Here is a 24,839-nt window from a genome sequence, read left to right as displayed (position 1 = left end):
GTTATGGATTTTCCCTTCAAATGTAGTTAAAAGCTTTATGCATGTTTCTCAAAGACATTTCTGTGAGAAGGAGAATTCAATTACTAATTTCATTACTCAACTGAATCAGAGGGTCCACAGAGATCTCATATCATGAGCATCCACATATCTCACAGGTCTCTCACAAGTCTGTCTCTTGGGGTAATTGATCTGTGACTTGCACGTATGCAGTGTGTACGTGGGCCGAGGTTCACACCTCTGCATTACGTCTGCTGACACATTGTGCTAAAGTAAGCTTGGGCCTGACAGAGCAGCTCAGCACTTAACTCTGACAAATACTCTCATCACTCAGGCCCAGAAAACCTGCCCTGACAGAGGACTTGCACCCACGAGCCCAGTCCCATCTGAGCTAGAATCTGCCCTGACAGAGAACTTCCACATGAGAAGTTCTTAATGATATTATTACAAAGCTACAGGAAGCTTAAGGTGGCTTTTAATGCTAGTAAATTAATGTGATAAGTCAGGGTTTCTTCTTCAGTTGGGTTGTAACTTACATTCCTTGTAAAGTAAATGAATCTGTACATATCGCATGTTTAAAGTTTTAATATTATATTTAATATTAATTTTATATCTATCATTATATCTATGAATCTGATTATTTGAGTGAGACCTATACTGGATCTATATTCAATAACTTTTGTGACATTACTGATAAAGGTAGCATTATATCTAATGACAGTAAGGACTAATAACTAGTAACATTTAGTGGCAGTACAGTAAGGCGGAGGTGATATTGTCCCACAATTTCACCTCTGACAGTTGCTCCACATTCTACTACACATAATGAAGAATGATTTTTTCAGACATATTAATTTGAGTTTACTTTGCTTAAAATCAGTTTCAAATGAGTTACACTGGTGACGTTTCTTATTTTCAACAAAACAATAAATCTGTGAACAAAAGCTGATTCTATTACAATTAACTGACCAACGCTGATAAATCAGAACAAGTTTGTCCTGCTAGCAAGAGACGATGGCAGCCATCGAGCATACCTCTTCCAGGTCCATTTCGTCTGGGCTCTTCAGATGTCGATTCAGTCCCCTGCCTTTCTTTAGAGGAACAACCACCACATAGATATTCCTGTGAGCACAGAGAGACACTGCTGTGAATGGCCTTGTCAAGAATCTCATTAGCAAGGCTCACAGCAGTGCTATGATGTCTGCTAATGGATGTCTTCTGCTCTGAGCAACCCAAGGAGCCGCAGGATTATAACAGCGGGTTCCAATACGGTGGAGACCAAGCTACTGTCACAAACAGGTTAGTTTAAAGTAATGCTAGACTCGGCACAAGAGATCGGCAAGGCCCTTATTTAGGAGCTATAGATAAATACTGTATTTAGACAGGCCAGTGTTTGCTGATTAGGCTTACAACCAATGAGCTGTAATAGCCTTGAATCATGACTCACGCTTATGTCTAGAAACAGTCTTAAAAGATGACAAGTGAAGTTCAGTTGCACGAGTGAAGCTCTAATGAGCTACAGCTGTGTATGAGTTTAGGACCATTTCTCTAACACTACCACCGAGCCACTTAGAGCGGGCCTGAAACTCACCGAGGTCTGGTAACACCAGCACCAGGGGTTTAATTTCCAGAGAGCAAATGTAATGAGATACTGATTAAACATATGCAAGTTGTTCTTTATAAGAGTATCTGTATGTACACACGTAAATCACCCATTTACAAGCTCGCAACCAAAGTTTCAACCCCCCCCCCCCACACACACACACACACACAAATAAATAAATAAATAAATTAAAAATAACGAACAAATGATTACTTTTGCAAGGTAATTATTAAGCTCTCCAGAAGGTGCATTTCAGACATTACAGTAAGGAAAGCATTTGACCATGGCCATATAGATCAGAATCACACCAGTGCGTTGAACATTAGCCAGTCTCTCATGGTGGGAGTGGGTATGTGTGTGTATGGTTTTACCACTCAGATTGCCATCACCAGGCAGGAAGTAGAGTAATACTCCAAATCACCATGACAATAAATTATTAACATAATAGGAACTGGAAGATTCCTCAGTGTGTGAATGTGTGTTGGGATGCTGGGTGCCTAAGTGTGCGGTTATGTATGATTGATTTATGTGAGAGCATGCGTGTTTCAGTGGAGTGTGTGTATGTGTAATAATATGTGTGGGTCTAGCAGAGAAGATGGGTGTGTGTGCTTGCGGCTATGCATTATTAATGCGTGAGAGCAAGTGTGTTTGTCCTTGAGTGTGTGGCTCTAGGTTTTAAAAAGTATGTGCACTGAGGATTTGAGTGTTTGTGTATCGAAGTCTTAGTCCAATTATGTAAACATCGCCATGTTTACAGTTTTTTTGTGTCTCTTCATGAATGTGTTTTTGAACTTGTTCATATATGGGAAACTAAGATATGATCATATTTCCTTCTATCTGTGATGTAATGCCAGCTATTATAATTACACTCACTTCAAAACCATGTGTTTATGCTGATGATTTAATAGAACTCTTGTGTAAGCAAAATACAACACACTAATTATATTGCATGGTAGACTCATCTTATATTGAACATGCATATATTAAATTACATATCTAACACAATATATACGAATAATGTTCTAGAAACATATTGCACAATTTTTCCTGCTTTCCAACTGAAGTTAACCACAATGTTTGATCTCCAAATTTAATGGAGGTTAATGTTACACTGGCTCTCTGAAGTTAGTGTTGCTAATAACTAAGTGAAGCATATGTCCAAAATTTTGCACTATGCAAACTGGATGCTCAAATCTTCACACACATCAAACTGTATCAGGTTAGGTAGTTTTATGACACTGCATGACACTTTGTATGGACAAAATATTCTTGCTTTATCATGTCTGCAACTACTGTTTTTGGCTCTTTAGTGCACTTGTGTGCTTTTTTTTTATAGGTAACACTATTTGTTAGCTACGTTTTCCTCAGAGCAACAGTGCAAAACCAAAAAAACAGTAACATTCGGACACCAAACATCTTGACTAATTGCTGCATTTGGGAAAACGCCATTAAAACCTTTCAATTTTGGTGGACCTCTTAATTTAATATATACTGTACATGAAAAAGTTCTCCACTCACCTGACGAGGGTCCGTGTGTCGAGCGAGGGCAGTATGATGGTGACAGTGGTCTCCGTGTCTCGGCTGTGGTCGATCTCGGGCCGGTTGATGACGATGGGGGGTGAGGTCTTGGCATGGATCCGGTGTCTCAGGCCACCCACGTTGCCCTCGGGGCTGGTGATCTTAAAGTCGTAGCTTGTGTCGGGCAGCAGGTTGGGGATCACGGCCCTCCTCAACCGAGCATCCACCTCCAGCTTCTGGCGGTTGTATTCCACCTGAGGAACCATTTTATGTTCTGCTTAACAGTGTCACGGAAACTCGTGTCCATGAGGATATTAATGTCGCACAAGACAGTGACAAGTACGAACAGAAAAGTTGAGACAAGCTGAGACATGGAGGACTGGCACAGACGTGCCTGGTCATTACACCAAAGAAAGCAGCACTAAAGCGTCTGTGCTGCCTTTATCTGGAAATGGCTGTCTGCTTAGTCAGAATCGGCTCGAGTTCTGTGTGTGTGAATCGTGTTAAATGATACTGAACACGTTCCCTGAATTATGCCAGGGAGGGTATATATGCAGAAGCTTATATACACATACCCTTAACTATAGAAAACCTGCTTGGACTTTTTTAAATGAATGTTATAAAATAAGTACTGCAGAAAGAAATTATTAAACAGATTCTGTAAGGTCTCAGAAAAGCTTTAAACAGATATTCCTTTACCCCAAAGTAACCTGTGGACATTACTAACAGAAATAAAACTTTGATTACTCTAATCATGAGGCATGCCATCAGGAGCTTTACACCTTATAACTAATGTTTAGCCCTCCAGTGTATTTTAACTAGACTATGAACTCACGCATACATAAAAGAACAAAACATAATAAAACAAGCAAGAGTTTTGGGAACTGGCTGGTCTATGCAGTTCTGAACACAACACATCTACATCAGTAAGAACCATATCAGCCTTTGTGTTGTGTCTTCTGGAGCACGTCTGCTACCGTTAGCCACATGCGCGCATGCACGACATCCCGGTGCCACTCACAGTGAAGCGGCAGGGAGAACTGCTCTCCGGAAAGTCCCACGTCAGCAGAACACTCGTCTTGGTTGCCAAATTCACAGAGAAGTTCCTGGGCACGTCTGTTCAAACACACACACACACACACACACACACACAATTATGCACCATTAATCAAAGATAACTACACGTCAGAGTGAATGAGAGACGGAGAGGGAATATCGGAGCGCGAGGATCAGGGCTGCGATTGGACCCCCAGCTGCTCCGGCTGGCCGTGCTGGGAATTCTGGGAAACAGCAAAGGTGTGAGCGTGACGGACATGGTTGGCTGCATATGTCGCCATGGCCACGTTCCAGGGAGAGCTGGCCTAGATTCCATTGCTCACCAATACCTGGAGAGGAGCTTCAGTCCGTTAAGATGAACACAGACAAAGACAGCCAGCAAAAATGTGCGTGTCACTGAAAAAAATTCCAGATTTTACTGGAATGGGAATCAGATGAGATTGGGGGGTGTAAATGAAATCAGGAAGCAGATAAAATAAGAGAAGGATGTATTTGAGGGGGGAGAGCTGAAAAACACCCATCACCACTCACTACCACAGGGCTCATAGCCAATTAATGATCACCTCTGTTCTCTCCACAGGGCCCACATGGTTTTGTGACTGTTACCTGGCAGTATGCGCACTCTAAAGTGTCCCTCCCACTTCGCTACTCCACTCCAAGTCCGCCAGGAAGTGTGTCACGCACTAAAGTGCAGCATCAGTCAGCAAGGTCTGAAGGTGAAGGCAGGCAGCGGAAGAGGAGGCGATCATCAAGGTGGAGTCAAGGAGCCGAGGATCTCCATACCTGTGCTGGAGGCGGGCGCTCAGTATCACCCCGCCGGCTGCATGGGGTTTGGCCATGGTCCTGGCGTGGGTGTAAGCAGAAACCTTCACCCTTTATCCCCAGTCAACCTGTGGCTGCCCACTGTACCTGCCGCACTGGTGCACAGGAAGACGAAGTACGTGGCCCTGGTAACATCGGACCGTCTCGAGGTCGATGGAGAGAACCGGAATGGCACTCTATGCTCTAGGGCTGTGCCAGCAGCACCCTGTTTCCAGACACAAGAGGTTCTCATCTCCTGATTACCAACAGCAATACTCATCACACACACCTGAGTCCCCTTACCACAGTCCTGAGTGTTCCTTCTCTAAGCAGTTTCTCCTTCAACTCCTTTTCTGTGATCACAGTTTTTTTTCTGGGGTTTTTTCCCCACCGGTCTTGTGGACACTCCACTGTTCATGTCCTGGGATTTCGGACTGTGTGTCTCTTCTCCCTAGGTTGTTTCGGATTTCCTGGGTTTTTACATTTTTTGCCCTACTAACCTGCCTCCGTCCCCTTCATTACGGACAAATCCAAGGCCAGGATTTCACATGGACGGTCTGAAGGGTTTGGGGGCAGGAAATCATGGAAGTGGTCTCCTTTATGGACTGTGCAGGGAAGGATGAAGGATCAGAGACTGAGAGAGAAAAAGAGAAAATAAGAGAGAGAAAATGAGAAAGAGAGAAAGAAAGGGAGACTTAGAGATGCTTGAGCTAACTCCAGAAATTTGGGATTAACTTAAAAGTCAAGCTTTGATCCAAATGTAACATTTTTAGAACATGCTTTTGCCAAGACAATTACCGTTTGGGCAAAATATGAAGCTAAGGAGACCTCTCACGCAGACCTTGAAAGGGATTACAGATATGGGATGAGGAAACTTGCTTGAACTAATGCTTACAATGTAGGAATCCCTACAAAACTACAAAAAGCCAATTTGACAGTGTACTTTAGTGGCTCTAGCAGCTGGAGATACAACGTCTTCCACTGCTGTTCCCATCATGCACCGTAGGTGATTGTTGTTTTTGGACTACATCCTAGAGAGTGAATACTTTTGAAATTCTTAGCCAGTCATACAAAGACAGGTAGGACTGTGGCTCAGGTACACACACTGGCAGAGTCAGGTAGGACTGTGGCTCAGGTACACACACTGGCAGAGTCAGGTAGGACTGTGGCTCAGGTACACACACTGGCAGATTCAGGTAGGACTGTGGCTCAGGTACACACACTGGCAGAGACAGGTAGGACTGTGGCTCAGGTACACACACTGGCAGAGACAGGTAGGACTGTGGCTCAGGCACACACACTGGCAGAGTCAGGTAGGACTGTGGCTCAGGCACACACACTGGCAGAGTCAGGTAGGACTGTGGCTCAGGTACACACACTGGCAGAGTCAGGTAGGACTGTGGCTCAGGTACACACACTGGCAGAGACAGGTAGGACTGTGGCTCAGGTACACACACTGGCAGAGTCAGGTAGGACTGTGGCTCAGGTACACACACTGGCAGAGTCAGGTAGGACTGTGGCTCAGGTACACACACTGGCAGAGTCAGGTAGGACTGTGGCTCAGGCACACACACTGGCAGAGTCAGGTAGGACTGTGGCTCAGGTACACACACTGGCAGAGTCAGGTAGGACTGTGGCTCAGGTACACACACTGGCAGATTCAGGTAGGACTGTGGCTCAGGTACACACACTGTTGTGAGTCACAACTTGCTGTGGTTCACTGCGCACTCCAACTCTTTTAACTGGTTTGGATGCTGCTGACACAGAATGGGTGGTCTCAAGCTGCATGCCTCATCAGATCATTTCAACACACACACACACACACACACACACACACACACACACACACACACACACACACACACACACTGATGAGTCCACTGAAAAGTACTCTCCACCAAACAGAATCTGGCTTACAGCCCCAAAGTTTGGATTGGCAGATGTTTGGATTGGCACATCTCATTTAGCCCACAACTTAGGCTTTACATACAGAGATTCAAAACTGTCATGTATCATGCTGCAATTTTGTTATAAATGTTTTGTTATAAATGTCTAAGGTTAAACTGCCATTTTGTTAATTCTTTTACTGTTCTTTAATAGCCTTCGGCTCGTTGCTCCGTTTGCATATCAGATCAGCGGGTTTGAAAGGTCCGCACTCTCTGGTGGACCACAATAATGAAGCGCCATGCATAAGTCGTGGGTAAGAGTGGCTCTGCCTCGTGGTACAGGGAAGTACTCTGCGTTTACTACTCAACAAATGACTCAGCAAGGCAGGGGAAATGCGCGGCTATGGCTCGGTTGCAGCATGGTACACTTACTACTCAGTTTTACAAGCCAAAGCTTCTTTTCATTCATTCTTTCATTTATATATGTCGTTCTTGTCCTCCTTTGGGTTTTTAAAACCCTCTCACAATATAGAGCTCATGCTTAGCATCTAAAGTTTAGAAATAAGGGAAGCCGTCGGCCTGTAGAGTGCAATCGGTTGTCACTACAGACATTGGGGCGGAGAGACGGGCGGGAGTCCCTGATCTGTGCCCTGGCACGGCCTCAAGCCCGTCTGTCTCCACGGTGAGACAGCACATCCGGCACAGAGCAGAGGCCAGATCAGGCTTCGCGAGGAGATTTTATAACCAGGTTTATGCAACAGCACGAGCGCATACACGCGCGCGCGCTCGCGCACGCACATACATGTGCAAGCATGCGCATAAACACGCATGCACGTGCATGTACACACAGGGAGTGCGCATACACACACACACACACACACGCGTGGCCCTTAGCCTCAGTTGTGCCTCACCTCATCTGCCTGCCATACTCACATATTCTGCTGCATCATCCGTTTTTCACTAACACAGAGCCAGCAGGAAGAGAAAACACACACACACACACACACACACAGAAACCATGAGGAAGAGAAAAGCAAAAAAAAGAGAGAGAGAGCGGAAGAGAGGGAGGGAATGTGAGAAGAATGAGTCAAGAACAGGGGGAGCGTAGGAGTGAAAGAAAAAGGAGACAGAGGCGCGAGAGAGCGATGTAGTTAAAAGAAAATGGACAGAGAGCCAGAGGTGGAGAGAGAGGGAAGGAGACAATGGAATAGAAAGAAAGAGTGGCAGCGACAGACAGAGGCGACCACTTCCACTCCTCTTGCAAGTCGCCGTCTCACTAGTGAAGTGCTCCTGTACTCTAGAATGATATTTCTGTCTCTGCCGGCTACACATCACAAACCACGCGGCAGTTCTTAGACTCTCTGTCTTTCATTATCACTATACTGCAGTTATTACTCATTCATTTTAGTCATTTAGAACGGCTGATGCAGAACATTACGCACTGTACAACACCGCATTGTACAAAGACTCATTGTACTGTCTACATATTATTTCATATTCAAAAGTAACTAACTATATTACAGTGCTATAACACACTGTAAGAACAGAGTATGATCCAGCCTCACCCTGTAGGAACGCGCACAAACACGGTCAGGTTTTTGTGGAATACAACCAAAGTATTACAACCAAAGTTTACACAGTCATCAAAGTTTGGGACTGTGGCAGGGAGTTTTAGGGAAGAGTTTGTTTATGATCTAACATCTGCTTGCCATGACATCACTGGTGGGTGTGGCAGCACTGTGACTCTGATGTGCAGTTGACTTGAAGACTCGCTGATCGCCATGCGAGCGTGTGAGCACGGTTACAGTGGTTACAGTAAGCACTGTGGCTGACTGTTGCTGACTGCCAAGACGGCAGCAAATCCTGGCACCCCAGGCAACTACGGAGTGCATGGATGTACATACACACACACACACACACACACACACACACACACACACACACAGACCTCTGAGCTCATCCGCACAGCAGTCACAAAGTAACAAATGCTCTACCAGGTCACACAGACAGGCAGGGTGTCACAGCAGAGCAGCTGCAAAAATTGCCGCCCGGACAAAAAACAGGGGTGACATCATCACGGCACGACACCGGAAGGTGTGGGAGCTTCAGCCCTCTGCAGGCAAAAACAGCCCCGGGCCCCAACCAACCCACCGGTGATGACACCTTCAGGCCACAGAGATCGGTTCCCTTAACCGGAAGTATTTGCTTTTATCTGCAGGGTCTCCTTCACAGTTTTCTTTTAAATGTTGTGCTTATTAGTACAATACAGTGATGCTACATTTGCATACCGCATTGACTGTACATTCAGGGACAGTTCAAGGAATGAACTGAACTGAACTGTAATCTGATGCTGCAGGGCCTGAGTTTGGACTGAAAGTGATATACAGGGAGTTTGCAGAAAAACAATCCCCAGACAAAGCATCATGAGGATTACGTCATTTTCCCACATCTATTTTTGCTCCTCACTCACTCCATCTCTCTTACTCTCGCGTGGCTCCGCCTCATAGGCACACCCATAAACTCACCTCATGCACCAACAGCACCCCCGCACACACACACACGCACACACACACGCGCACGCACACACACGCACACACACGCGCACACACGCGCACACACACACGCACACACACACACGCGCGCACACACACACGCGCGCACACACACACACACACTGAACCTGGAGCGTCCACGTCTCCTAGCAATTAGCAGCTCACCGTGATGCCACCCCCTCCCCCCTCTGCTAGGAGCAATGGCACTGTCTCGCCAGACCACAGCCGTCCGTATCCATGACAACAGCGGGCAGAATCCGACGAGCCACTACTCCGTGCATTGATAAAGTTTTAAAGACACGAACATAAGCTGTGAATGAAGGCTCCGGGCCTATTCACAGTTCTTAATAGCGGTTTCCTCAAGACTCAAACAGAGTGAACGCCTGTCGCTGGACCTACGCCATCGAGCACGTGAATCATGCCCGGCGAGAGAACGAACGTCTTGAACCAGTTGGTGAGCTTGTGAAATGATGTGTCCATCTTCACCTGGCATGTGACTCAGTCTGCCACACTGCTGGAAAGTGAGTGAAAGGAGGACAGTGAACGGCTTCTTCATCATAATGGGTTCAGTGAGGGGTTTCTTTATCGAGAGGTACGCTTCGTGCGAGCCGCTGCCGGACCGTCACCGAGAAACTTGTGCGTCCCACACAACAGCGCAGCGCTCTTTGGACGGGGGCGCGATGTGGCCACGGGGGCACGTTACAGCCTCCACCCAACGCCGGGCGCCTCGGCCGGCATGGGGCAGCAGCTGGAGCTCCTGCTCGAGGGTGGAGGCCCAGGGCCTGTGCGGGGATGGACACCAACAGCCAGGGGAAAAGGGGTGCAGCGAATTGATAAACGGAGGAAAGCAAAGCGAGAGATGGGTGGAGTGATGCAAACAAATAAAATGAATTAAAAAGAAAGGGAAAAAATTCAATAATACCAGATGACAGGGCTGAGGTACCAGACAAAATGTCCTGCCCTGAGGATGGCAAGCAAATCAATAAAACTAATTATGGGTCAGAAATTAAATTTGGTTCCCAACGTAACAGATAAAAGTCCCTTGAAACAGACAATGAATAAGGAAAATGAAATGAACGCCATTTATCAATGTGATGGTGTTGAAAACGGGGCCTCTGCCTTATGCCACATCAGGAGCTACTACAGAACAACAGCACTGTTAACTGGAGCTCTCTAGATCACAGCAGCCAGCTAAAGCACGACAGCTGGCTGGCCGACATGGAGAGGAGCATATTGAACCAGAGAACCTAATTAGAGGGAAAGTGAGTGTGTAATGGATAACTGTCACTTGTCAGCCCTCATTCTGCTGTAGCACAAAAATGACACTGATGGATGGATGGATGGATGGATGGATGGATGGACGGATGGACGGATGGACATCTGGGCTGGAGGAGGAAAAGGATCAGTTTCGGGTCCAGATGGTGCCGGTTTGATAGGGAGGAAGAATAAGCCTGGTGACATTGCTGCGCTTCTTATCATGTCATTTCATTTAGGATTCATCAAGGGTTATTGAGAAAGGAGGTGGAGCCTTTAAGATTTTAGAGGGATTATTAGATCCTCCCCAGCATATGGCACAAATCAGCTTATCTTTTGAAGCCGGATAATCAAGGCTACCTAAAGAAAGGAAGAAAGTACATTTGGTTGCTCACATGAACTGAAAACCATCTGCAATTCACATCCGAGTTAAAGCGCTAAAGTGCAAGATAGATCAAATACGTGACAAATAAAATAAAGCACAAGAGAAATAAATTGGAAACCTGAGCTACTTAAAAGGGTAGACTGAGCGAGAGGCTGCCTCTGTCCTCAGGCAGAACTGCACAGTAGGCTGTCCATGGAATCATCGCATAAATGTATTCTGCTGAATTCAAAAGCCACCATACACCCATAACACTGTGCCCATAGCCAGCCCATTATGAACATTATAGTGTAGTGGCACTGTAATATGCATAAATGTGATTTACAAGAACATGTCCATATTGCAACCGATACCGGTTCCACTAACTCATATAAGGCAGAATGGGGGAGCCGCTACAAGGCATCCGATCTGATCAAATAAAACGACAAAGCAGTACAAACTAACAGAAACCATAAACCCATCAGAACATCAAGGTTTAATGACAACCAAAATGGCTCTAAAGGAAACACAAGAGACCGCACCCATAAACCATGAGACCTTACCCTAAGATTCAGTCAAAGCACCATTTTCTCCCAACCATACAGTCTCTAAAAAGAACTCGACCTGGCTCACGGCTTGCGCGGTCATTAGGCTCGACACATGCGGTGTTAAACTGGTCACCAGTGCACCATTAACCGAGGCTCAGCGTCCAGTGCAAGGCGAGCATGTGTACTTAACGCAGGTGGTTTTAGGGCATCCATGTGAGAATTACCCACCCTCGTCCCTTTTCGTCCCACTCTCGTGCTTCGAAGTGAGAACGCTGGGTTGCCACGACTACATCGTCAGTAATGGATGACATTAGTGCGAACGTCACCACAGTTAATTAGGAACTTTGACGTCTAATGAAAACCATTCCGGCAAACGCGGGACTGCTGAACCGTGAGCCGACAGCCAAAGATCGAGGGGAGAGAGGGTTATTAACAATAATGGGATCCGCACCAAGCTGTCCTAATAATCAATATAACTGATCGGGCTCTGCCTGTGAACTAAGGCAGCTCAATTACACATGAGAAGCGCTACCATCCTATCACAGCTGGCATGCAGGGTCATGTAACGTAATAATTGAGGTGCTGCAAAAAATGATTCAATTAGCTTCATCGAAGATGGCGCATAAAATTAAATAATGACAACGCATGATTGCTTTCAAAAATGGTTATCTCCGACCAGTGTCAAAGGAACTTGCAGTGGCTAATTGGGCTTAGCTACAGAAATATATACACTGGAGAAAGGTCGTTTTGCAGGTCGCGGGTTACAGGTCAGCACTCTGCGGGAAGCCACCAGTAGCTGCCACGAGGCCGGTGTTGGCCTTCTGAGCTGACCCGGGACCTCTTAAGCAGTGGGAAATATGAGAACTAAAGCGATCCGAGCTCAGTTCTGGGACCTTGAGACTAGATGATTTATGAAGCTACCATATGGATATTGGAAGCTGTCTGTGAAAATTAAACTGGAATACAAAAGGTTATTCCCAGAACAAACCCCCACCCCCCATGATATTATAAGACTAATGAATAATTATGGATTCCTTAAATGAATGGTAAGTTTATGGACTGTTTTGCCCGAATCTTAATGTTACAGAATTACCCCTTTACTAGTAAAGGTAAAGATGTTTGTTCTTGGTATGCATATGCACAGACAGAAGTGGAAAAAGATGAGATACAGACTATGTATTGGACACTGTTAAGTGATGATGTTTCAGTAGTCGTACATAGAGGCAGCACACTGCACGGTGTTAACCAGAAGCGTAGAGGCAAACCGTCTGCGGTGCAGACTCGGTTTAAACGGCATAAAGGCTGTGATCGAGATCTGACTGCAAAGCTGGAATTCACAAGGACGAGGTGATGAGAAGGTACACTTATCTCACGCTGCCGTATTCCTCCACAGCGGGGGAGAGGCCGGGTAGAGGGCGGGGACAGTGGCAAGAGGGGGCAGGGACAGGGCGGAGAGAGGGCGGGGAGAGGGCGGGGAGAGGGCGGGGTTCCAGCGCCATGCCCTGCCACACCTGAACAACGTTGCACATGCAGACCGCCACACAGTCCTCCTGGCGACAGGGAAACCAGAAGGAGGCTGCTGTCCGGATTGGGCTTCCCTCTACAGTCCCTGCCCACTAGGTTTTGAAAACCAAGTAATCAGTTTAAACCCATCAGCTTCTACAGTCAACAGTCAACTGATCACCAAAAACCGACCAAAATAATAAACCAGTGGACAGTTTTTAATCATTCGGTGCCAAGACATCACATGTTTTAAAATCATGTAGATAAGACGTGCATTACAAGGTTTTCCGGCAAATGTGGTCCAGGCCATGACAATGAAAATAAACAGCCTTCACATATAAATAATTTGGTATTTTGGTGTCTTCACACACATTTCTATGTGAAAATAATATTCATGAACACGAGAACTTGACATTTGTAAGGATGTGATCTCAAAGGGTATTAGCATATCAACATGGGCAACTGATGCCTGTCAGCATGTGAATATGTAATGGACAGGTGTTTGAAAACGGCCTCCATCACCATGTTAAGCTGCAGTCAATCAGCTTGCAAACCCTCAGGTCAAGTGCATTATAATTTCACTTCCTCTAAATGGATCGGAAATAAGTCGGAAATAAGTGAAGACGCTTCCTGAGGCTGATGCCAGCGCCTAGCCAAGGGCAACTTCTAGGCTGGCACTGCAGTAAGGCCCTTCACTGGAGATGCCAGCCCCTCCTGGGACCGGACGGGTCCACACTTACCGCTAGACTGGCCCCCGGGTGCTGCTTTCCATCAGGAGTTTGCACTCATTTTTCATCATTTTAGCAGAGAACAATCTACTCCTACAGGTGTGAAAAGAGACGCCAGGTGTGTTTATCACAGTGAAATTTGCAAGGCGAACACATACTATAAATGCAGGATTAATCTAAAAAAAAAAAAAGCCCAGAAAAACCTAAGGAAAATAGAGTGGTGTGAAGCCATTCAGTGAACATCTTGTATTGGATCTAGGGGTTAAGGGAAGTAGGATGGCAGAGTTGAGGGAGGAGTGAAAATAAATAGGAGGAGAGAAGGAGAAAATGAGAAGTACACAAACCCAAATCCCATCCAACCTGTTAGTGGCTTTTTATGCTTCCTTTCACCAATGTAAAAATGCAACGCACAAATGACAGTACACACGCACACACACACATCATAAAGGTCACACGGCACTGACGCATGGGTAATTGGCAAAACAGAGAGATAAATGAAAAAGTTACTGAATTAATAAGTAGCTAATGTTCGAATGGAAGGTGGGTGGATGGCTGAATGAATATCAGGAGGACCTAGTAGAAAGGCAGCGGCTACAACATTGCGAAATGTTATAGCGTGATCTGTGTTAAGGCATGTGCGTGTAAGGCATGCATGACTTTCCCTGTTTGCTTTCACACGCAGCAATGGGATTGAGCAAAGAGAGAGAGAGAGAGAGACTGAGAACAGCCCTCATAATCGATGAGAAAAATCTATAGCACGGTTAAGATATTCCTCACCAATCCACCCCTCCATGTCTCCTTTCCATTGAAGTATTTTTCAAGACATTAAAGTAGTTCGCCAGATATAAAATATACACAAATCCCTAAGAGAAACAATATGCAAGTGTCCTCAAGCTGCCAGTACGGGTCAGATGGCAAGGTCACATGGTTGGCCTGTCCATCTGCCGCATTGAAACAGAGGTTACAAAGGTGTGGCATACAGTCAGCCATTTTGAATCACTGAACCCAAAATGGGAGACAAGGAGAAGTGGGTTTATTAAGGCTTGCAGACGACACTTGTGGATATGAGCAGTGCAATAGTGAACTGCTGGTGGAACATACTGGCTTGTGCGGTGCGCTGGGTGATCTCGTTGGTGAACGCTCCAATGCCCTTGCTGGAAATGGCTGCCAGAATGAAGGTGTACTCGGTGTTTGCTCTCAGACCTTCCACCATGTAGGAGGACCTGGGCTCAAAGCTCTTCTTTTCCTGGGAGTATGAACGATGGAATTTTGTTTAATTAACCAGCCAATTAATTTTCCATTTAAAAACAAATTCTTATTTACAGTGGTGAGCAGCTGCACAGCTCATTTATCAAAGATGATTAGAAAAGGCAGAATAAATTAGAATAAAAGTTCAACAAAGAATAGAAAACATTTGAAATACAATGAAATATACATAAAGTGAAACATTGAACACCACCACAGTTAAATTTGCATTACCTCTTAAAAAATAAATTCACATTTTCATTTTAACGAACTCTAAACCAAGGCAGCGGTCATCAGAATTTTTTATCAAAATGACAAAAACATTTCTGTTACACCTATAGAAAATAAAACATAATTGATAATGGCATTAACTAAAAGCCTTGCTTGTGACTTGTGTCTGAATTGTTTGGGTTGCCATATCCTCATGATGCTATGGGCCTTATCCCCCCATGCCAGTGTGGGTTCTACCAGCTGCACCCATAATAAGCAGGGGGTCCTACCTGAGCGCTGTATTTGGCTGCTTTGTAGATGAGCTCGTAGCTCTTGATAGGCTCTTTAGAGTGCGGAGGGTCCCAGATCAGCTCCACACTCGTATCTCGCACTCTGCCAACTCGAAACTTCCCTGGCTGACCCGGGACTGAAACAGAATTCATTAAAAACATGAAATGATGGGTTGATAAACATTAAAAAATCATCAAACATTAGAATTTGTGATAACTGTAGAAAGCATTTTTAGAAAATGATCTGTAGTAAAGCTGATGAAATTTGTGAATTTAAAGATTAAAGTTAATTCTCAAGCTGGGATGTGCGTTCCCATGGGAACCTTTACCTGGGCTCCTCCTACTCACCCCCAGGCAGGACTTTAACATGCACAGGGTCCGAGAAAGGCCCATCCCCCACAGACGTAAAGGCCAGCACGCGGATGGTATATGTTTCAGATGATATCAGGTTCTGGATTGTGGTGATCATGCTGTCCTGCACGTTGTGGATCTGCCAGCTGCTCATCAGCTGAGATGGGTCCATGGTGTAGTAGACGCGATACCCTTTGATCTGCCCGTTGGGCTCCTCCGGCTCCTCCCACCTCACGATCACCGTGCTCTGCGAGATGATTTGAGCCTGGACATTCCGGGGCGGGCTGGCCGGCGCCTGCTCTCCGGTCCTAGCTTCCACCTTGTTGCTGGACGGGCCTTGCCCTATGGTGTTGAAGGCTGAGACGCGGATCTCATACTCAGTGTTGGGGTAGAGACCCCCGATGCTGTAACGGGTGGTTGTGATGCCATCCACTGTCTCGAACTTGCTGTCAGGGGATTTTGCACGGTACTGGATGATGTAATAGGACACTGGGTCGGGGTTTCCCGAGTCCCAAGTGATGGTAACACTGGTGGCCGTCGTCTCCGTGACGATAGGGGTCCCAGGAGCTCTGGGTAATGCTGTCAAAGAACGCAAAAGTGCTTTAGTGAGTTTTGTGAGAAAAAGTAATTACATCAGAGCTGCCATCAAGATAAACAACAGATGGTGACTTTCAAATCAACAAATTCCACCAATTAACAGAAAATTCTCTCTTTGGACAAGGGTTTCTTGAGTTACACACTTGCATCAAAGTTTTAAATCTTGATTTCACAGAACTGTATTTAAACGGGCTCGCATCGCTCTGTCGATGGCCAACCAGACCACGGGTTCTGCGGAAGGGTCCTGCCTACATTTAACGATGACCTGTGCCACGGCCTCGATGATGCCCAGGCTGCTCATGGCCACGCAGGTGTAGTTGGCCGACTCGCGCACGCCGTTGAGCTCCAGAACGTTCCGCCCCACAGGCATCTCGTCTTCGGGTGTCAAGTCCTCTGCGTTCAGCATCCACTTGACGTAGGGCATGGGCGAGCCCACCGCCACGCACGTGATGTTCACGCTGCCGCCTGGCATGATCTCATGGCTGGAGGGCAGGATGGTAAACCGAGGTGGCACACGACGAACTGGGACAGACACAGATGGAGAGAGGGAGAGACGGAGATAACAATAATGCTGAGAGGATGTGCGGGTGCCACATGCTCACGTAGACACGTCTGAGACTCCTGGTCATTGAAATCAACGGAGCAAGCACATATAACCTCTCATGTTGCTTAACATAAATGTATGGTACCAGAAAATATTAAAATACATGTTAATGTCAATTCCTAAGGCAAAGGAAAGGTCCACCAGGTGACCCAATAAACTAACAGCAAGTTTTGTAGGAGCAATAATGCTATTATTAGTATTGAGAAGCTTAAATTAGTCTTAAATTTGTAGGGCTTGACTCAACACCAGTGACACTGCCATGAAGCCATATGTGACTAACTAAAAGGTGGGGAAAAAAAAGCAAAACAATGAGACCAAAAAAAAAAACGTAAACAAACAATTGCTCAAAAACTCCAGAGGATTTCCCTCTTAATGCCAATTTACGTTTCACCTAGGCGGTGTTTTCTAACAACACCACGCTGCCATTATGAGCTCGGCTGGGAGGGAGAGAGAAATGATAATGATGCATATTTTCAAACAGTCATGCTGTTCTGGTGAGTTTTAATCGAGCAGACGATTTCTGCATCAAGTTTTCCCGCCAGTCCTAAGTCCCTCAGTTCCACATGGCTTTTCCGCGCGATGGCAAACTTAAATGGGATTTGTGCGCCTTCGGAGCTTGATCCGGCCTAGCCTTTTCAAGATCAAACACGGCCCTGATCAATAGGTGCGTCTATCGACTCCATAGGCGCCGTAAGTCTAGGGGGGGGCGAACGTTTGTCCTGATGCGTGCGCACTCTTAGAACGAGCGTGTCAGATGGGGATTTGAGGAGGCGAAAGGAAGTGGGACCGTACGGGTTTCTTGCATGCCTGGACGGTGACATCTGCACCGCAGAAAGCAGGACGGAAGAGTGGGCTCACAGGACGAACAGGATAGGTTGGGTTTTTTTTTAAAGCAAAGCAAAACAGATTTCTATTCAAATGCCTTTGGCAAATATTTGATGCTAGCGTGTTTGGCAAATCTGAAGAGTAGATGGCATATCCTGAGCATACTTACCTAGCCTGACAAGCTTGCTTAACAGGCGTAACTTATATTTTAATATAGGCCTCCTTATAAGCATCTTATTTTAAAGGCATTAGATACACAATTAGTGAGCTAAAATAAACCTCTCACATTAGTATCACACAAAAGAGGTGCATACGGTGTAACACTTAATCCAGAGGGGTACAAATTTTATGCGGTGTCAAATGTGTCCTATTCTGTTCACACTCGATTATAATAAGCCACGATAGTGCAGTTCCTCACTCCTGCACACCGAAACATTGAAACAGGAAACAACTTCTGTGTCTAGCTCAGATCTAGCTCACTCTGAGTAAACAAACAAACAATAAATGAATAAAAAACCAGAGAACAAAAGAAAGTGGAAAATCGAAGGCTATGCCGGTGCCCACGGTGGACGCGAGAGATGCTAACACTGAGCACAAGGATGGAGAAGGAAGGTGACGAAAGGTGCGAAGAATGGAGAGAGGTGGAGGAGTGCGAGGGTGGAGATGGAGAGGGAAAGAGAGGGCGAGACGCAGAGATCAGAAGGAAGTGCACAGGAAAAGAATGACAGAGTGAGCGCGAGAGGAACGCAAGAAAGGAGACAGAAAGGGCACGATGCAGGAGAGCAGGTGGCCTGAGAACTGCGGCTTTACAAACGCGGCCCCACTCGGGGGCGTGGCGAGACATCCAGATCATTGTCAGGTTTGGCGGGAGCGTACAGAGGATCAGACGGTTCTCTAATCACAAGCCACAGGACAGGGGACAGGAATGCACAGGGGACAGGGGACAGGGGACAGGGGACAGGGGACAAGGGACAGGGGACAGGGGACAGGGGACAGGGGACAGGGGACAAGGGACAGGGGACAGGGGACAGGGGACAGACAGACTCGCATGGATGAGTAGAGAATAGAGGGGCGGGGCTACGCTCAAAGCCCACCAATGCTAGGGCATACATCTTAGTCAGTTCACAGCTTTTAGCCTTCACTATTCATTCAAACGTGCATTCCAATTTTAAAGGGCATCTAATAGCCTATACTAATAACCAGATGAATATAAATAGCCAGAACTACTCTAGAGTACTGCACTCAAAACAGTTAGAACCATTTTCACAAAAGAGTAGGAGGTTATCGTGTAAAGCCACCAACGTCCACTCCTTAACAGTCTCAGTGTGGCAACGTAACAGCATTCCGTCTTTAAGAGAGGGTATGCGCTTCAGAAAAGGGGCGTAGGTCAGTATCTGGCAACGTGCTGGGATGAAACACAGAGCCTGCTGCTGTAATGCAGGGCACGTGGCGCTGTACGTCGGCTGCAGGTGAGGCAGTCCAAGAGGAGGCTGCCATTTTGTGAACTGAGCCAGGTACCTGAGCAAAGCACGCGTTTGATTCTGGGGCTTTGAGGCCCCTCGTGCTCAGGTTCAGGCTCTGAGTGCCACCTTTGGCTGCAGGGAACACATAAGCCCCTAAGACTAGTGTCAGACACAACTCCATCAGCTTCGGGCTAATCTGTTTAGCATGGCCTCTCCGTAATCAGGTCACCTGTGCATGTGGTGGTTTGTCTTGTTTTTTGGTTCTGGTTTTGGAGGGTAGAGGGAAGAGGGTCATATGAAGACGTGACGCGATAGGAGGGCGTAACTACAGAAGCCTGTGAGGCGGGACCGGCCATCAACTACGAATCATTTTGCTTACATGACAAATGCTTTGATTAACTATATCTCATTATAAATATTTTTGGCTTTGGACAGCTTATTAAGAATCATAAATGGCATGTACTGTTTAAAAAAAAAGAACTTCACCCATTTCAGTTTTACAGTTTTAGCATTAGCCAGAGGATACCCAGAATTGGACAACAAATTATTACATCAAACAAACAGTAGGCCGAGAACAGCCATTACCTTGACTTGGGAAGTGTTAGCGTAATGATGATGAATCCATGCAATGCTATTAGTCATCACTGAGACGTATCTGGTCAAAGCCAGCGGCACTGCACCAAGAGCACACAGCATTCACGGCATGCAGCATTTGACCCAGACGCCAGACACGCTTCAACTTCGACATCTCACATATGCAACAGAGAGCATTCCGTGGGGAGGGGGAGAAGGCTTTGGAAGAAAGCTAATGGCACGATCGTCAAAACTTCACGGCGCGTTGTTGCATAAATGCAAGAAAATAAAGACGGAAAATAAAATGGAAAAAACGTAGTATGTGGCAGGTTTGCTTCAAAACACCATTTTTTAAACTGATTACAGTAGATAGCATACGTTTGAATAACCAGCCATTTAGACATGAAAAATATTTACCTCAGAGTTAAGAAAAACATTGATGTATTCATTTAGGTTCTATCATTATCTCCTGTTAAAGGTTCTTTTTGGAGTCCTTAAAACACAGAGGAAGAAGGGAACAATAGCCCTGAGATGTGCACAGCGTTTGGAAATCTTCAGTAATGTGCCTAGGCAAGTCGGTTCCAGCGCCGAAGGATATACATGTTAAACTGAATTCTCGCATTACATTTGCTGTCATTGGGATGGCAGCCAGCGCTTCGCAAATAAAAGTGTAGCTTATTGGCTTATAATTTTACTGCGCCCATAAGAGCCACGATAAAGCAGTCGTCTGCGAGCGACTGCCAGGACGCAGGAGGCCAAAGGACAGCCATTTTCTAGACAGCTGTAAGGGACAGCAGGAGACCATCTGGACCAAGTCCAAATGGCTCGATGGGGCCTGCGTGTCATAACTGACCATGTCATAATGTCCTTTCGGAGCTGATCTGTGGTCGGTATCTTTTTTTTTTTTTTGCAAAGGCCGGTAGAGGAAATGGGTTCGCCACAGGTCTCGGGTCTGTATTAGAAGGGCACGCGTTACCTGCAGCAATCCATACAGACCTTTAGAAAGATCACAGATCTCATCAGACAGAGTGAGTTCCACTCTTCCTCTTTTCTCCCCCATTCTCCAGACGGAGCGATGATCACACGCAGCGTGAGCGAGCAAGCTGCGCGTTTTCCCCTGTGCTCGGCCCCACGCTGCTCTGAACCGTCATAACATTTCATTTGACTTTCATCGATACTCTGCGGACAAGCAGGATTTGAGAGCTTTCGGCATCTCATTATCTAAATACATTGCTGTCTGAGCCCAAACAAATGGGTTTCCCACAAAAAAAGGAAGAAATAATTAAATAAATCCAGCAAAACAGTGAGAACCCCCCCCCCCCCCAAAAAAAAATCCCACACACACACAGGTGCATGGGACCAGAGCCAAAATACTCTACTGTGTCCAGAAAAACTAGGTTTATTTAGAACAAAGTGATACCACTGTACAAGGATTGATTACAAGATGTCAATAAGGTAATCAGGCCCTGTGAGGTCTAAGGTAATCAGGCCCTAGTATTGCTCATAACTGCAGCTTGTCAGTGGTTTGCACTGTGAAGCAGACGCTGCAGCCAGGATGGTAGCTAGCAGGCGTCTTCAGATATCGCTTCAGTGCATTTGCTTCAATTTGACAAACATGCCGGTAATATGCTTTCATAATACAAGTTGAAAGTGGGAGCATATTGTGAGTGACCAAACATTTTTCAATATTGCTCACTGCTGTCATGGGTGGCGACTCACATTGTGTGATCTACTGTAACCTGCATTAACAGTCTTGCATGACACAATCAACATGAGGTGATTAATCCTGAAGTGTTAGTCATCATGGGATTATGGGGGTTGTATGCCATATTGGCTGTTAGATGTGAGCCCATCAAAAAGCGCACTTATACACTGCAACACATAATGAGTTGAATCATTTAAATGGTCTATGAACACAGACTGCCTTTAGGTCTTTTACACTTATTACTATTAAATTAATGTAACAAAATGACATAATTAAGTTAAGCAAGGTCAATAAACACAAATCAAGGCATTTGCTCAGATTAAAGGAACATTTAATTTAAAATGCATAATTTATGATTCCCGTAACGGCAAAACTGAAAGAATTTAGCTAGGGACATGGAAGTAAATGCCATTCTTCGCTCTGGGCAGGTTTCCGAGAACCAAATTCATCAAATGAACATACTGTACAGCTGATGGTACTGAGCCAATTCACCACCGCACATCAGCTACCGTGGAGCTGTTTGTCCTTACAATATCGCTTATGGAAGTTATTCTCTTCCTGAGCAATGGCAATTTGAAAGGGATGTTTTATACACAACAAAGTCACTGCGAACACTTACAGAGTGCATTGGAGCTTACTGTGATTTGGACAAGGCTCTTAAGAATGTGTTATAACTTGTGAACAATTTTATTTTACTGTCTACTGGCTGTTGTTAAAATATGATCATATTATAGTTGGAAATGCAAGTTATTGGATTGTATTGGATTGTATATGAATTTCCATTGACTGACAGGGCCAAGAACCATATCCTGGATGAAATATCACCAATGTCATTAAGACAAATATCTGACAGCCATTTAGGATCTGGGTCCTAATCAGTCACTGAGTGTTATGAGACAACTAGTGGACAATACAGCCACACACACACCTCATAAACTACATGGACAAGTGCACGATTGAAGGAACAGACACAGGTGAGCACAAATACATGGATGGACTAAAAACGCAAATGCAGACCATTCATGACATTCATGACAGCAGAAACAACAGGCAACCGTGTAAGTAACACATCAGGAGAGAGAGACAGAGTGCTAGAGGACATTCGACGAGCCAATCAGAAAGCGCCAATCCATTCAGGCATGCAAGCATTCTCTACATTCTCCCATCATGCAGAAAGTTCTTAATTTCCAATTGCTGGGTTTCCATGGCAATGCGTGCAGACAGAGGAAGGAGGGGCTTACAGTAAAAGGGAGGTTTGCAAACAGGAAAATAATGCCACAATGCAGCTGAAGAGACTAACATAACCCTAGACAGTAGCTAGCAGGTGTTTTCGGCTATTGCTTGGCTACATTTGCTTGAATTGGAGAAACATCCACAAGATTTGACATTGGTACATCATCTGTGCTGTTTTATATACACTCTTTACTGTTTAAGTACCTTTATATATATATATATATTTCCCACATTTCTAAATGTGAACTTAAAAGCCAAAAAAGAGAGAAAAGAACCAAAAACACACCAACCTTCTCGCAGCTCTGGGGGGTGTAAGGGGGGTTGATGCAGAACACAATGACATGAGGAGCCGAGAAGAAAACCAGGAAACACAGAAAAAGAGTAAAATAGGCCAATGCAAAGGACTTTCAAGCTGCCACACCCACTGCCCCGCCTCCTCCTCCTCCTCCGACCAACCCGCTGCTTACCTTTTTGCTCTCGTTCTTTGCTTTTTTTCTTTGAAACATGTTATTATTACTTCCAGACCAACAGCAATCAGAACCTGTTTACCATTTGATACGTTTTTGAGGCAGTGGTATTAAAAAATATATCGACCAAAATTCATCCCATTTATCCTAGCTTGCAAGTTCTACTCTGACACTGAACTAATATATATATATATATGAAAGTATAAGTATAAAGCGGAAACTGAGAACATGAGAAATCCAAGTCACAATGCAGATAACTGTAACTTTTTTGGTGATGACAAAAAAATTATATCCATTTGCTACCATTTCACTTACTTGAAAGTTCTATTCATGCTTAACAAAAGTGAAATCCACAATACGTCAGATATTCGGATTAGTTAGAAACAATTGCATCAACATAAAAGCAGACAAAGACCTGCAATTTCAGTTAGTAGAGTTAATATCAGTGTCATGCAAAATATTCGATTATTTCTACTTCACTCGGACCACTACAGATGCAAGTGCTAATCAGTGCTCTGCGGTTGAAGTAATCCACATTGATCCTACTGTAGTCAGATGAGTGGTACTAAGATCCACGCAGACTTGAAGGTTGGTTTCTTGCCCACAGATTAAGCCCAGTCTTCTATTATAGTTCAGATTTTGAGCAGAGAGTGTTCACATGTCGAATTAATCCTATTCGTAATTAATCCAAAGTGAAAGGTGCGCTTGTGCTGAGCAGAATTCAACCCTTCCCTGGGCTTTAAGCAGAAGCTTGACCTGTATCCCAGCGCCCTGACCGGCGATCATGAACAGCGCAAACGGTATGACATCTGCTTCAGCTGGTGCTATTCATGAGCGATAGATTGCGCAGATTGCCACTGTGCTCAACTCACTGTCCACCTGCCAGGTCTCCATCTCCTATCCAACCCAACCCACCCACATCCTCTTCTCTTGTTGCTGAATTAGCATAAGCGTTTTCTGCACTGCTAACCCGCGAACAGGGTGCGGCCTTTAGCCCAACGACAAACGGCGCTAACTGAGTCTGTAGAAACAATTATGCGCCTGTAAAGCCAATTCATTTCATATCAGTTAGTTTCATTGAATGGCTTAAGCTTCGAACTGGGAATGGAGGTTAACCTGTGGAGCAGTGCAGGTGAAAAGTTAATATTTGGATTTTAGTTTTCTGCACCCTGTGACATTCAATGGATGAGCCAGAGTCTCATTTTGGGTAAATAAATATGAATTTAACAGTATGTGTCTAAGATTTTCCCACCCAAAATGCAACTGTTGTTGACTCTGCTTGTAATACTGCAATGCATTTATCTACTTTCTCTTTGGAACTTTTCGGTTCAGAAACAAGACATAATTACAGTAGTATATATGGTCATTATAAACATTTGCTGCTGGTGCATTTGGGATCTATTGCAAACCAAAGGATGGCTCTCTGCGCAAGGTTTGGTGGAGTGAGTATTACCTACGGAGTACCTACT

The 24,839-nt window shown here is 45.3% G+C and overlaps 1 protein-coding gene across 12 annotated transcripts in view; it reads right to left on the bottom strand.

Annotated features, from left to right (window-relative positions):
* The window catches only part of ptprsb (protein tyrosine phosphatase receptor type Sb), an 80,093-nt gene that overhangs the window by 16,184 nt on the left and 39,070 nt on the right, over positions 1-24,839 (bottom strand). For 8 of the 12 annotated variants that reach the window (XM_081722498.1, XM_081722504.1, XM_081722502.1 and 5 more), the window contains 8 exons: position 24,839; positions 16,753-17,022; positions 15,901-16,482; positions 15,553-15,689; positions 14,909-15,053; positions 4,140-4,234; positions 3,119-3,372; positions 1,032-1,119 (listed from right to left, as the gene is read on the bottom strand). The exon at position 24,839 is cut by the window's right edge and continues 122 nt beyond it. In XM_081722498.1, the coding sequence (XP_081578624.1) occupies positions 1,032-1,119; positions 3,119-3,372; positions 4,140-4,234; positions 14,909-15,053; positions 15,553-15,689; positions 15,901-16,482; positions 16,753-17,022; position 24,839 (1,572 nt within the window). The remainder of the gene's footprint in view (positions 1-1,031; positions 1,120-3,118; positions 3,373-4,139; positions 4,235-14,908; positions 15,054-15,552; positions 15,690-15,900; positions 16,483-16,752; positions 17,023-24,838) is intronic. The other 4 variants (XM_081722503.1, XM_081722507.1, XM_035528070.2 and 1 more) reach the window with 1 other exon arrangement.

The sequence above is a fragment of the Electrophorus electricus genome, chromosome 11 (assembly GCF_041902795.1).
Source record: "Electrophorus electricus isolate QZ-2024a chromosome 11, ASM4190279v1, whole genome shotgun sequence".
Lineage (NCBI taxonomy): Eukaryota > Metazoa > Chordata > Actinopteri > Gymnotiformes > Gymnotidae > Electrophorus > Electrophorus electricus.
Note: the sequence above shows the minus strand (reverse complement) of the source record. Positions and strands in the feature narration are given on the sequence as shown.